Below are 14,859 nucleotides of genomic sequence, written 5' to 3'. Positions count from 1 at the left end.
ACTGAATTCAAAGGTCCATTTTGACCCCAGGGAATCCAGATTTTTCTAATCTCTCGTATTCTAATCTCGATCGTGATACATTTTTAGCCTAAACTACAAATAGCATTCATTTGAAGAAATGACATTTCCTTCTTCTTCTTTTTTTTTTATTATTATTATTATTATTTTTTTTTTAGAAACTGAATAACATCAATGATATCCTCAAGTCTGTATTCTTGATCTTCCCACACTTTTGCCTGGGACGGGGGCTCATCGACATGGTGAAAAATCAGGCAATGGCTGATGCTTTGGAAAGGTTTGGTGAGTGACAGCAGTGTCTGGAGGGTGCTTTCATGGAGGTCACAGTTTTCATGGGCCTTGGGACTCTGGGCTTTGATTTAGAGAGAGGCTGGTGACTGGGCATAGGACTTCGCCCCACTAAGTGCGTTCATGACAACGAAACTGGATGTGGCATGGGTCTTTTGAGGCAACATTTGTCTGTGCCTCAGATAGCATTGAGAGAAGTGAGAGGGCAATTTTGGAGGTAAGGAAAACACTGGCTTCATTTTGGACCCAATGCATAATACCCCTGGTTGGGTTTGTTAGTCATTGGAAAGGCACAACACAGTTTGAGAATTGGATATAGGTGAGAGAACCAGAAGGAAGGGTACAAACTTTGGCTCTGACTACTAGGGAAGTCATGGGCCTGCAGACTCTTACACAGTCTATAAAAAGGTAATTTATTGCAGCTCTTTGAATCTTTAGAGTTTTTAAAAATATTTCTCCTGTGGCCACATTACTGTTCTTTATCCACTAGCTCATATAGCTAGATGGGCCATGTTATTTAATGGACATAGATGAAGGACTATTTTTTCTTCCTTTTTAATTAGCAAGTGCACAGGAGATATTTAAGGAATGTAAGGAATATTCCCATAAAGCCAGCTTATTTAATTAGTTCACTAGGTTATATTATATGCTATTGGAAGGGACATCTTTTTAAAGTGCTCTCTAATCTTTAGTGAAACAGTTTGCTAAAATACCCTTAAAATTACCCTGGACTGTTTGCCTTTTTAAAAAGGATTTTTGGCATGTCTCATTAAAAAGGAAAGATACAAAATTAGAGAACTAATACAAGTTACTTCTGAAATCTGACTGATCATTGGGTCATAGTATATTTTCCCAACATGCTGCCCTAAATCAGACTTGGAAAGTAGTCACTCCCTTACTTTTTCCTCCTTGTCATAGACAAGAACCATTGGTGTTTCTAGGAATATAGATGAATTTGAGGAAGGGCCACGATCTTTGGTGCCTCCATTCTGATTGGATCTCTGCATTGTGTCTGCCAGGGGAGAATCGTTTTGTTTCACCACTGTCTTGGGACTTAGTGGGACGAAACCTCTTCGCCATGGCCGTGGAAGGGGTGGTATTCTTCCTCATCACTGTTCTGATCCAGTACAGATTCTTCATCAGGCCCAGGTGAGAATTTTCTCAGAACTCATGGAGCACCTGGTTGAGGCTCACAGAGGAACATGGGGAAGCACTGGTCAGTGGTGGTTGTTTTGGATTGAACTCAAGACATTCCAACTGATTTTCTTAATGTGGGCATCCTCTAGCCCACAGCACTGCTGATCCTAAAAACTACAGAGAGTATATTTTATAGGACTTTGTTAGAAATTGGGTCTTTGTCTTGAAAGATACCTTGAAAGGTTGATTTTTTTTTTCCTTAAAAATTTTCCCCCAAGACCTGTAAATGCAAAGCTTCCTCCTTTGAATGATGAGGATGAAGATGTGAAGCGGGAAAGACAGAGAATTCTTGATGGTGGAGGACAGAATGACATTTTGGAAATCAAGGAACTGACAAAGGTGAGACAGTGAGTTCAGGCTGTAACAACTTGTCTTCAATTGTTTTCAGCTTTTTTTGAAAATGGTCAGTTTTGCTGATTTGTTTAATAAAAAGAGCATGCTTCCCCAAATGTGTGCATCTATATCAAGTGACTATCTAGTATTTAATTGTATTTAAAATACACTGAGGGGACTTCTTAAAGAAATCCTGCTGAGAATATTTTGTAATATGAAGTGTTGTTCTCAAGTACATTTGTTTTTCATGCTTACACTTTTGTGTTTGTTATTAAAATGTACAAAAATTGTATATCCAGTCAAAGCTGAGGTAGGAAGAATAAATGGCTGATTTTGAGAGTCATAGTCTAAAACGCTGATCTATCTCCATTGCTCAGGGGAAAGGTTTGTTTCAGTCCATGGTAGGTGCCAGAATCCTAACAGTTCATTTTTTTGTAATATATACAAACAATATTTGCAGTGTGTCAATGATACATTTTTACCATGTACAGTTTAATTTTTAAAATATGTAGGATATCAGGTAAATGAAAAATTATATTTTAATGACTAATATGTCTTTTGAGAAGGTTGATATTAGGGGCACATGGGTGGCTCAGTGCTTAAGAGGACAACTCTTGATTTCAGCTCAGGTCATGTGAGATCAAGCCCCATGTTGGGCTCTACACTGACAGCAAGCATGGAGCTTGCTTGGGATTCTTTCTCTTCCCCTCTCTCTGCTCCTCCCTCACTTATGTGCATGTGCAGGCCTGCATGTTCTTTCTCAAGATAAACTTAAGGAGCACCTGGGTGGCTCAGTCAGTTAAGTTTTGGACTCCAGCTTAGGTCATGATCTCACAGTTCATGAGTTTGAACCCTACATTGTGCTCTCTGCTGACAGTGCAGAGCCTGCTTGGGATTCTCTCTCTCTCTCCCCCTCTCCCTCTGCCCATCCCCCTCAAAAATAAACTTTTAAAAACAGTAAAAAAAAAAAAAAAAGGTTGCTATTAAATTAAAAATAAAAAGAAATTCACTTTTTTTTTTTTGAGCTTCAAAGTCCTTCAGAAGCCTGTTGCTGCAGAGACAGACCAAGGCTCTTAGCATATCAAATATGTGACTTAGTTTTATCGATGAGTCTTATTTCATGTGTATTTGGGTTATAATTCCCTCTTCCACAGTTGCTTGGGATAGCTGTGACTCACCATGGCTCATGAATGTGTGCACTTTGTCGGTTGCAGATCTACAGAAGAAAGAGGAAGCCTGCTGTTGACAGGATCTGTGTTGGCATTCCTCCTGGCGAGGTAAAGGCACTTGATCTACACTTTTCTTGTCCCTATTAATTCCAACTGTCTACCCAATCAAACAACGATGTCTGGAAAGGTAAAAGGCTTCTCTATTCATGTCTATATGGAGCAGTCAGTCATTGAGAAGATGGGGATTCCATATGTCAAAAGGCAATTATTTGGGATAAAAGGCAATTTTAGAAAAGAACGCACATGGGGTGCCTGAGTGGCTCAGTCAGTGAAGCGTCAACCATTGGCTCAGGTCATGATTTCATGGTTAGTGAGTTCGAGCCCTGCATGGGGCTCTGTGCTGACAGTTCAGAGCCTGGAGCCTGCTTCGGATTCTGTGTCTCCGTCTCTCTCTGATATTCCCCTGCTCATGCTCTTGCGTGTGCACGCTCCCTCTGTCTCTCTCTCAAGAATAAATATTTAAAATAAATTTTTTTATTAAAAAAAAAGAACACATGTCTCAAGTGGGACTTTGTGATCCATTCAAGATGGTGAAATTCAAATAGATTTTTTTAAAGTTGGTTTTTTCTTTATTCATGTTTGTGTTCTTTTCTGCCCTTTAGCCAGATTAGATGGTGAAATGTGATTGGTAGGCTTTCATTACTGTTTTTTACACATGAGCTTTGGTTTCAACCTCATGACTCAAATAATATTTACAAATATGCTCAATATATCTCATTATTATATTTAAATATCTATATAAGTTCTTAAAATCAGAAAAAAATTGACTCTTCATCGATATTTAAGAATGATGTTTTAGAATCATGTTATCTGAAAACCCAGCCGAGGTGACTGCTTTATAAGGCTGATTTATATTCATATTTTTAGTAGTTTGCTTATACGGCTTACCCAATCTTTTTCAGTGCTTTGGACTTCTGGGAGTTAATGGGGCTGGGAAGTCATCAACTTTCAAGATGTTAACTGGAGATACTACAGTTACCAGAGGAGATGCTTTCCTTAACAAAAATAGGTGAGAAAAGATGTAGACTGTATTTTGCCACAAAAACTTTTTTTTTTACCTTATTTAAATAAATATATTTTAATTTTTTGGATTGTAACAGTACTACATAGTTTATAAAAATGTTGAAATATAAAAGTTTAAAGAAGATAAAAATCATCAATAATCCCACTACCTAGTGATAACTACTATTTACATTTTTTCAATCCCCATGTTTTTATTTAATAGTTTATTGTGTCAAGTTGGTTTCCATATAACACCCTGTGCTCATCACAAGTGCCCTCCTCCCTGCCCATCACCCCTCTTCCCCTCCCCCCATCCCTATCAGCCCTCAGTTTGTTCTCAGCATTCAAGAGTCTCTCACCGTTTGCCTCCCTCCCTCTCCCCAACTATTTTCCCCTTCTTCTCCTGCGTGGTTCTCTGTTAAGTTCCTCCTAATCCACCTATATGTGCAAACATCCCATATGTTTTTTTTTTTTTAACACCTTTCTTCAGGTGTAATTTATATCCCATGTAGTTTACCTGGCCTAAGAGTACAACTGAATGATTTCTAGTCAGTTTGCAAGATTGTGCACTCATAACCACAATCCAGTTTTAGAACATTCCCATCAGCCCAAATCTATGTTATATATACATATAAATATATTATAAAATTGAGATCATCCTGTATCTAGATTTTTAAAATTAGTTTCCTGTTAATGAGTGCACTATGGATAGTTCCCAATGGGTTACATATCCTAAGATGTAGACTACATTGCTACATAAATGCCCTTCTGTACATTTATCTATAGTTTATTTAATCAATTCCTTATTGCTGGACATTTATTGGCTTCTGTTGTTCATTATGTAAATGTGTCCTTGTAGTCATCTTGTATTTCCTCAGGGAAAATTGCTACAAGGTGAAAGGGTGTATACTTGCCAAATTGCCCTCCCCAAAGGGTTTATCAATTATTGAGGCCACATTAAGCCATTTTCTGAGAATGCACAGGTGACTAAGTGGTCTTTAGTGGGTACACCTCCACTTTAGAGACCAATTAGGCAATGTTACCCTTGAATACTCTAAATATGGGTGGCTTCTCTGGGCTTTTTATACGGAGAGATGGTAAAAGACCGTCACTTTTGAACTTTTCTGACCATGATCCAAAGTAGCGAATACAGTTACCTCTCAACCTAATAAATACCTAAAAATACATAAATAGGTATATCTTTAAAAGAAAACTGGCCGTGGCCCACTAAGTATTTTGTGACCCACTAATGGATGATGACTCACAATTTGGGAATAATGGATAGGGGGCTACAAGCCCATAAAATTGAAAAGAGCAAGGGACTAATGTACTCATAGGTCCCTTCTTCTGTCTCATCCAGTTATTTTAGTAGCAGAATAAAGGAGGTTTAAGAGAACTGAAATTCTGGAATAGTAGGCCTAAGGCTACACACCTGCTTCCCCAGGCTTTTAGTCCTAGTACCAGCCTCCTTGGACATAAAACAATGTCAGCAATAACAGGCCCAAACTAAGATTTGTCACAGTAACTGGTTATAAGAGCTGGCTGGGGCAGTGTTGCTGTGAGGGCCCAACATCATGTGTGTGGACACCTCAGTCATAATTCTGGAAAAGGCTGGCCCTGGGAATATTAAACTGATCTGCAAAGAGGAACAAATATTGCTGAAAGGTCAAAAGCAGACACTCTCCAGACATGGCTGATGTGCAGCCATCAGACTGGATGAGGCCTGAGCTTCTCCCACATCAAGGATTCTTTACCTGAGCTTGGCTTCATGGGGCCCAAAAGCAGTTTCTGCCAATATATGTAAAGTTGGATCCATAGGTATATATATATATGTGTGTGTGTGTATATATAGTCATCAGATTTTCAGAGAGTCTGTGATAAAACAACAACAACAAAAGACCCCCAAAACAAAACCCTTAAAAACCAGAAGGGTGCCCACATTGGGTATATAGTGGGACCAGGGAGTCTGGACCATGTTGTGGCTGAGTCAATGTAGAACAGCAGATAGTAGAGGAAGGGAGGTTACACCCAGAGTTGCTCGGCCTCCTCTGGGTCTGAATGGCCATGAAGGACACTTTCAAGTAACAGAGTACTTTGTACATACGACTGGAACACAGAAGTCAAGTCTGGGATGGATACTTAGTGCTGAAGTCCTGGGGACCTATGAGTGAGGTTGTTGGTAAAGATATCACTGCAGTTGGGATAGACTTGGGGATCTTGAAATGGGACTGAGCCTGCGGATTGAGGTGTTGGGAGAGCCAGGTGCGAGTGGGCAGAACAGAGGTAGGAATCCTGACTGCCAGGAGGGGCTGGCATCCTTCAAGCTATAGCAGTTGTGCTCACTGGTTATTGTTGTCACATATGAGCATACTTTATAGGAACATTGGGCAAGATTATCTGATCAGAGTATCTCTAGATGCTTAAAACCTGACCAGTTTTTTCTTTGCAGTATTTTATCAAACATCCATGAAGTACATCAGAACATGGGCTATTGCCCTCAGTTTGATGCCATCACGGAGCTACTGACTGGAAGAGAGCATGTGGAGTTCTTTGCCCTCTTGAGAGGAGTCCCAGAGAAAGAAGTTGGGAAGGTACTGTGAGCACCAGAAAGCCAGCCTGTCCTCTTTGCTGGCAAACAGTAGACCTTATGTCTTTGACTTTCACAAATGACCATTGGTTTCAGGGTCTTCTTACTCATGGATGCAACAATGAAATGCTGGCTCTTGGCCCCTACTTACAGGGTGGGAATCCATGGTGATGGTGGGGTAAGGGTGACTGGCAGGCACATGACGGAGGGCAGAGAGGAAGTGCTGTTCCCACCCACACGAATCCCTTCCCCCTGCTTTTTGGCTCCCTGGCACTTGCTAGGTCATGATTAGAGAATCTACTCAGTGAAAAGAATTTTTCTAGTCTTACTCAGTAAAGAAACGTGACATATAAGGAAGCATGATAAAATTAACAAAGCAGACATGAGTCAAGGTGCTTTTCATTACTCTAGGTTGGTGAATGGGCAATTAGAAAACTGGGCCTGGTGAAGTATGGAGAAAAATACGCTGGTAACTATAGTGGAGGCAACAAACGCAAGCTGTCAACAGCCATGGCTTTGATCGGTGGGCCTCCTGTAGTGTTTCTGGTGAGTAGAACTGTGAATGGAAAACTATTTTGGCCTGAATGGAGAACATCACTTTTTCTAAAGTCCTGTATATCCAGGGATATTGCCTGATTAGCTTGGCTAATTGCAATATCCTTCTTCCAACCAGAAACAGCAAAGTGGCCTTAGAAAATCAGAGGGAAGTTTTTTTGATACACACTGGGGTGGTTTTGCTATGCCCTCACATGCTCCAAAAGAGAGATGCCCCAGGGACCTTGTTTCTCTGGTGTGGAGAACCCTGACAGGTGTGGTTAAGTCTTGGATATGTGATTTGACCTTTCTGTGGAACATTCTTTCTGACCATCTATGTGTTCATCCCCTGTAGATGGAGATTATGGTTTCAAGATCCCCAAGGTGGCACCTGGGTAATAGTGCTTACACACAGATAGATGGAAAACAGAACATTAGACTGGACAGTGGCCCATGACCCTTTTTTTCTGCATTGAAGTTATTACAGAAAGAAGCCTTGGGTGAAGGCTTTCATGTTATCCAGGTCATTTGGATCTGTAGTCTGTTTCTCTAAGACTAGCAAATACTACATAACAGACTAAGCTGGAGTGAGTTGGAATAAAAAAAGAAGAAAAGTAATTTTGCCAAAGCCTTATCCAGACTTCAATAGAGATTTTAGAGAAAAAGGAATTTTTAGTGTATACTTGTCAGTCATAAAAAGACGATTGAAACTAAATAGGTTTTTCCTTTCCCTTTGTATTTATTTGGAGAAATTTAATTTTATAAAAAAAATTGGGTTTCCTACTTTGATGACATATTTATAAGAGTGAACTGGTTACAAACAAGCATGCAGTTTATTCTGGTATGTAAGGTCTGGTTCTTTGGTCCAACAAGAAAGAGCCTAAACTTTAACTTGGCATTCTCGTTATTTCAAAGATGCTTCTGCACTTCAAAACAAATCTATATTTGATGTGTTTTCCACAAATAACAGGATTTATTTTATTCTGATCACAGGATGAACCTACCACAGGCATGGATCCCAAAGCCCGGAGATTTCTGTGGAATTGTGCCTTAAGTATTGTCAAGGAAGGGAGATCAGTAGTGCTTACATCCCATAGGTCAGTAGCAAAGACTTGGCTTGGCATCCGTGTTGTGTAATTTAAAAATTTTCCAAATAGTGGATGTGATCATGGAATAAAAATTAGAAAATATAGAAAGGCAAAGAGAAAAACAGTGACAATTACCAGAAATTGCCTCACTAGAAGATAACTGCTATCATTAAGCTATATATATCTTTGCAGTTTTCCTTTGCAAATCTCTACGTGTGTGTGTGTGTGTGTGTGTGTGTGTGTGTATCTTTACGAGCAGAAATGCAAGCTTTGTATAGATACTGTTCTTTTTCACTTAATATTTTGTAAACATTATTTCAAGTCAGTACATATAGATGTGTCATCCTTTCTCATAGCTATAAGTTGAAGTATTCCGATAGGCTATGCCCTAATTTATTTAACTGTTCCTCTTTTTGTAGACATTTTGACTGTGTGCATTTTTTTTTATCTCTACATCTTCATATATTTGTAATAGGATGCAATTATGCCCTAGGTAGCTGGGAATCTATTTCTTTGAAATTCCTGAGGTCCTATCATGTCCTGATGGTTAGGGGAGCACCTTTCTAAAACAAAAATCTGTGTTCCCACAGTATGGAAGAATGTGAAGCTCTGTGCACTAGGATGGCAATTATGGTGAATGGGAGGTTCCGGTGTCTTGGCAGTGTCCAACATCTGAAAAATAGGTAACAAAGACCATTTCCTTGGGATGACACCTACTGAGAAAGCTGGCATTTATTCTTTTTGTGAGCATATACATGGTGGCTCTAAAATAAAGGGAAATAAACAGAACAAAAGGGTGTAGTGGAAAGAATGAGGGCTTTGAAGTCCAACAGCGCTGCATTCAAACTCTGTCTTTACCTTTCACTGGTGTGTGCCCTTGCATAAATTCCTTCACCTTGCTGAGAGCCTGTCTCCCAGGAATATCTACCTTCTGGCCTCGTGAAGCACATAAAATCAGAAATTTTACACGTGCCGTATGGTTAGAACATAAGCTTTGGACTCCAACACAAATGAGTCCACATCCTGTACCAGAGGCAAATGACTAACTTCAGTTTCTCTGTAGCATCTGTCAGACTTATGTCCAGGTGAAGATTCAGTGAAATCATGTGTCTAAGGCACTCGGCATGGCACCAGAATAGGTAGTCAGTAATCGGTAACTAGTTCCTTCTCTCAGATACTTATTTCTGGGTCTGTTGTGGATCTTCCTGTCTCATGGCACAATAGGGTAGGGTTAAATATTCTTTTGAGAGGTTTCCTGAGGATCTTCCATTTGAGGTTTGTTTGTTTTTTTCCCCTCCTGCTTTCAGGTTTGGAGATGGTTATACAATAGTTGTACGAATAGCAGGGTCCAACCCTGATCTGAAGCCTGTCCAGGAATTCTTTGGACTTGCCTTTCCTGGAAGTGTCCTCAAAGAGAAGCACCGGAACATGCTCCAGTACCAGCTTCCATCCTCATTATCTTCCCTGGCTAGGATATTCAGCATCCTTTCCCAGAGCAAAAAGCGACTCCACATAGAAGACTACTCTGTTTCTCAGACAACACTTGACCAAGTAAGCTATAAATGTCAAAAGTAGCTGGCTTTTTAGGGTAAGGATTCCTGATCCCTGTCCCCCACTCTCATTTTGGATCCTGGAGCAGTTTTGACCATCTGAGCTTGAATTTCTGATCTACCAGCTATGCTTATTACTAACTGCTCTGAATGTGAAAAGGGAGACGATTCTATCTACATTAGAAGGTTATTGTGAGCATAGTAATAATAATCGCAATAACTATCATTTTTTGAGTCCCTGCCATAGGCCAGGCCTTTTGCCAGGTGACTTGTCCCATTTAAATTAGGTAACATCGGGGGCACCTGGGTGGTTCATCTCGGATCAGATCATGATCTCACAGTTGTGAGATTGAGCCCCATGGCAGGCTCTGCACTGGACATGGAGCCTGCTTAAGATTCTCTTTCCTCCCTTCTTCCCTCCCCCCTCCCCCTTCCTTCTCTCCCATCCCTTCCCCTCTCATAAATGAATAAACAAATGAATAAAGATTGAATGAATACATAAATATTTAGGTTAGATAACCTCAGGTACCAGATTCTTGCACTTAGTAGCTATTTAGTAAATGTTAGATTTTGTCTTTCTTCCCTTTATTAAAATGTTTTGTTTTTAAAATTTTTTTAATGTTTATCCCTTTTTGAGAGATGGAGAGAGACAGAACATGAGTGGGGGAAGGGCAGAGAGAGGGAGACACAGAATCAGAAGCAAGCTCCAGGCTCTGAGCTGTTAGCACAGAGCCCAATGCAGGGCTCAAACCCACGAACCATGAGATCATGACCTGAGCTGAAGTCAGACACCTAACCGACTGAGCCACGCAGGTGCTCCTGTCCCTCTGTCCTTTTTAATCTGGCCTATATGAGTCAAAATAGATGAATGAGCAGATGGTGATTTGAGGGGCAATAGAAAGTTCAATTTTTAAATGTTTTAATGCTTTTTTTCAATTATCCCCTCTCCCTCTCACAGTTTTCTTGTTAATCTATTTATGCAATCTTGTATTCCCTTACCCTACTTTCCACATGGTGAAAATACAACTGGGATAAAGAAAAAGCAAGTAGAGAGTTATTTATAAAGGTCCATCTTTCTTTTGACAGGTATTTGTAAACTTCGCCAAGGACCAAAGTGATGATGACCACTTAAAGGACTTGTCATTACACAAAAACCAGACAGTAGTGGATGTTGCAGTTCTCACATCTTTTCTCCAGGATGATAAAGTGAAAGAAAGTTATGTATGAAGAATAGTGTTCATGCAGGATGACTGAAAGAAAGGAGGAACTGGCCCTCCCTTTGCACCATGTGAAGTGTTCCAAAAGAAAGAGCTGATGTGTTTGCAGGAAGAAGTAAACTGGATACTGTACTGATACTATCTTCAATGCAATGCAATTCAATGCAATGAAAACAAAATTCCATTACAGGGGCAGTGCCTTTGTAGCCTATGTCTTGTATGGCTCTCAAGTGAAAAAGACTTGAATTTAGTTTATTACTTTATAACTATGTGAAACTCTAGTATGGAACCCAGCGGACATATGGGTTTGAAGTCACACTTTTTTTTTGTTCCTTTGTATTCTCACTGGGGTTGCAACAATAATTCATCAAGTAATTATGGCCAGAGATTATCAAAATCAAAAGGCATGTACACCTTCATTCATTAAGCTGTGCCATGCCAGGAGACTGGTTTCCCAGTGACACATCCATTGCTGGCAATGAGTGTGCCAGAATTACTAGTGCCAAGTTGCTCAGAAAGCCTGAAGGACCATGGTGTGTCATGCACCCTTTTGTGAAAGCTGCTCTGCTTCAGAGTCTATCAGCATCATAATCAGGTGACAAAATGGTGCCATGTGTGGGAGAGGCCTGCACTGATTCCATGATGAGCTGCTCTGGTGGTGGTAACATGCAAGTTGTGGGTGGCTCAAGACAGGTGAGGCTTGGTTCCATTCTTGTGTTGTCCCTTGCTTGGAGCCATGGAGTCATTTTTCTGGGACTTTTAAAATAAACTTAGATCCTGGAAAGAGGTGAAGAGCAGCCAAGTTGTTGAGGCTGCAAGCTGCTCAGGCCAGGTCATGGGAGTAGAGATGGCGTGTTCACACCTAGAGAGGCCTGTGTCCATTTGTCCTGGTTGTCTGCTAACACGGTACATTGCATCTCAAGTTCTTCCTGTTTGACCTAAGTGTAGTATTTCTGGCTTTTTAAGTTAATCTAGAATATTAAAAGATGGAATTGTATTTTGACAAAAGTCTTTGTGCTTTTAATGTTATTTGGAATTTTAAGTTCTGTCAGTGACTTGTGAATCCTTGGACTGGCCTCTTTGTAGAACCCATGGCATAGAGGAATATGGCCTCACTGCCTCACTAGCCATTTCTCATGGAAGCCTGCAGATGGATCCTCTGACTAGTACCTAGTGACTAGAAAACAATGTGATGGTCAAAATCTCATGACAATATTATATTTGAGTTTAAGGTCGTCATTTAAAATACTCTTAATCTCAGTTTAAGTATTTTTTGAGTGTGTATTATAGCTGAATTGAGCGTGTATGTATGGATTGGGTGGGGAAAAATTAAGTCTCAGTAGATAATCCTGTGCCACGGTCTTCAGCTAACAGGTTTACAAATACAGGTTGTTTTGTTGCATTGGGGGCCCAGTGAAGGAATACTGGGCAGCCCCCCCCCCTTTTTTTTTTAAATAGCAACAGTGCAAAAGCCAAAAGAGTTTAACTGTCATTAGGGTCACAAAACTAATGAGTACTTTCACAAAGAAGATCACTAGCTTCAAAACTTGTTGCGTAAAACATCTTGTGCTTAAGGTATATAGTACCTTCAAATAATTGGCTTTGAAGATCTTAGACACCGCATTCTGACAATCTCAAAATTTTCATCTCTTCAGTCCTGAGATAATCATGAAAAAAATAACGCAAATGCTCCCACATGGAATATTTCAGACTTTTCTGACCCAGTCTTTTTTTTTTTTTTTTTTGGTCAGTAAACATTAAAAAAAAATTATTTGACCAATGCTTAATGTGATCTGCCTTAAGACAACAAAAATATGAGGAAGTACTGTTGGGTGAATAGGCTGTCTTTCATTGTCATTTCTGATTTCTTCTTTTTCTAAAATATAAATATTAACTCTAAAGGTGTAAGATTTCAGATCTATTTCAAATCTATATTTTTTAAAATTTACAGAAAGTTACCACATAACTTGTTTGGAAAAAGAAAATGACTTAGAAATTAGTGTCAATATTTTCTAAAATGATAAACAGGTAATAGAGGATATTCCAGTAACTATTGGCATGATGAGGTCATTATATTTTGTGCTATCTCTAATGACCTAAAATTCATAGAGTAATTTACTTTCTCCTTGTTTACTCTTTTTCAAAATCAAACTTCTGTTAGTTTTCCCAGTTCACTAGCATCATATTCTAATTCCCTATTAAATCATTGAGTAGCTCTTGGCTTTAATTACTCTGACTTCAAGGCCATATTTAAAAAAAATCAAAAGACACTGTGAACTGTTCTGAAAAAAAAAAAAAACCATTTCAATATAGATTTTAAAAAGATCTCTTCTGAAGCTAGGAACAATCTATAGTTACACACTGACTTTGTGGTTGCTTTTTAGACTATGCATATAGTAATCTTTTACATTTTCCTGTGTAAACCTAATCATAGAAATTTTTACCAATTCTCTACTCAAGTAAAATTCTATATATATTCCCTGTGGAAATGTAAGTATGTGCCGTTCAAAAATTCTCAAAAAAAGTGTTCAAAGATTGCTGCTTTTGCTTCTTTTGGACACCTTGGAAACTTTATTAACAACTGTGAATATGAAAAATACGAAAGAAAACAGTAACAAAGCCCTCTCTACATAAACATCCAGCACAGTTCATTGTTAAAAACAGCCAAACCTCAAACTACTGTATTTCAATATCTGTACTGAAAGCGTGTGCATTGTGACTATTATATGTTGCACGTCTTTCATTCACTGTAATCATTGATGAAAGGGATTTGTCTGTTTTCTTCTTGTGGTTGTATATATCAGGTAAATTTTCTTCCAAAGAGCCATGTGTCCTATATAATATTGAACCACTTTGATATGAAGATATTTGTACCCTTATAACAATTTACTAGTCATGATATAGTACTACAGTAAGATAGCTCTAATTCTCTTCAAAATTGTTGCATCCCTTTTATAGAATGTTTTTATTCCCATAAGGATTAAGTTTTCTCTTTCTTATAACCTAGGATGAAGCTATTTTTGTGTGTGTGTGCTTTTTCTTTATCATTGGCCCCTTCATTCTGAGCACTTTATGCTGTCTGTAATGGGATCTATTTTTGCACTGGAATACCTGAGAATTGCAAAACTAGACAAAAGTTTCACAACAGATTTCTAAGTTAAATCATTTTCATTAAAAGGAAAAAAAGAAAAAAATTTTGTATGTCAATAACTTTATATGAAGTATTAAGAAAACATATTTCTATGTTGTAATGAGTCACGAAATAAAGCTGTGGCAGTTCTGCTGGTCTATGCAAATTTATTTCCATGCAACCATAGCACCACCTACTGTTGACGCTTATAAAGCCATTAGGAGAGTAAGAAATAACCGCCTCTAGTGGGGAAGCTATCTAGTAGAAAAGCTATGTAATAATAGCCTGTAGTAGAAAAGGCTAAATGTCCTGTTACAAAAGAGGGCTGGGGGGACTACTTGGAAATAAAAGAAAGGGTGTTTGCTCTTTCATAATTCAGTTAAGATCAGTAAATATTAAGAGGTTTTTAGATAAAACTCAGCTTAATGATTTTGAAGCTATAGAGATCTCTGAAAATACTGTGCAGCTAAGCCTATTTAATAAAAATCTCACTGCTTTATTTGGCATAGTAGCTACAAAAGCTGCCTTCAGTTGCTCTTTGCTGATTCAACTGAAAATACAAGGATAGAGCGTGGCAAGCGTCCTGGAAAGGTGTTGGGTATGTGGCCTGGGGGGGGGCATGCAGAAATGTGGAAATAGTAGAGGAATACCGGAGGTGCCTGTCTTCTGTAAGAAATGCTGTGCAA

At 39.0% G+C, this 14,859-nt stretch overlaps 1 protein-coding gene across 1 annotated transcript in view; it reads left to right on the top strand.

Moving 5' to 3' along the window:
• The window catches only part of ABCA1 (ATP binding cassette subfamily A member 1), a 133,146-nt gene extending 118,819 nt beyond the window's left edge, over nucleotides 1-14,327 (top strand). Inside the window, exons 40-50 of the mRNA XM_039240113.1 lie at nucleotides 177-300; nucleotides 1,326-1,455; nucleotides 1,722-1,842; nucleotides 3,051-3,113; nucleotides 3,968-4,074; nucleotides 6,517-6,658; nucleotides 7,066-7,200; nucleotides 8,182-8,285; nucleotides 8,867-8,959; nucleotides 9,584-9,827; nucleotides 10,913-14,327. Of these exons, the coding sequence (XP_039096044.1) occupies nucleotides 177-300; nucleotides 1,326-1,455; nucleotides 1,722-1,842; nucleotides 3,051-3,113; nucleotides 3,968-4,074; nucleotides 6,517-6,658; nucleotides 7,066-7,200; nucleotides 8,182-8,285; nucleotides 8,867-8,959; nucleotides 9,584-9,827; nucleotides 10,913-11,053 (1,404 nt within the window). The 3' untranslated portion in view covers nucleotides 11,054-14,327. The remainder of the gene's footprint in view (nucleotides 1-176; nucleotides 301-1,325; nucleotides 1,456-1,721; nucleotides 1,843-3,050; nucleotides 3,114-3,967; nucleotides 4,075-6,516; nucleotides 6,659-7,065; nucleotides 7,201-8,181; nucleotides 8,286-8,866; nucleotides 8,960-9,583; nucleotides 9,828-10,912) is intronic.
• Nucleotides 14,328-14,859: the final 532 nt, after the last annotated feature.

The sequence above is a fragment of the Hyaena hyaena genome, unplaced genomic scaffold (assembly GCF_003009895.1).
Source record: "Hyaena hyaena isolate Hyena2069 unplaced genomic scaffold, ASM300989v1 scaffold_6, whole genome shotgun sequence".
NCBI lineage: Eukaryota > Metazoa > Chordata > Mammalia > Carnivora > Hyaenidae > Hyaena > Hyaena hyaena.
The sequence above is the reverse complement of the archived record's forward strand: the minus strand, read 5'-3'. Positions and strand labels throughout refer to the sequence as shown.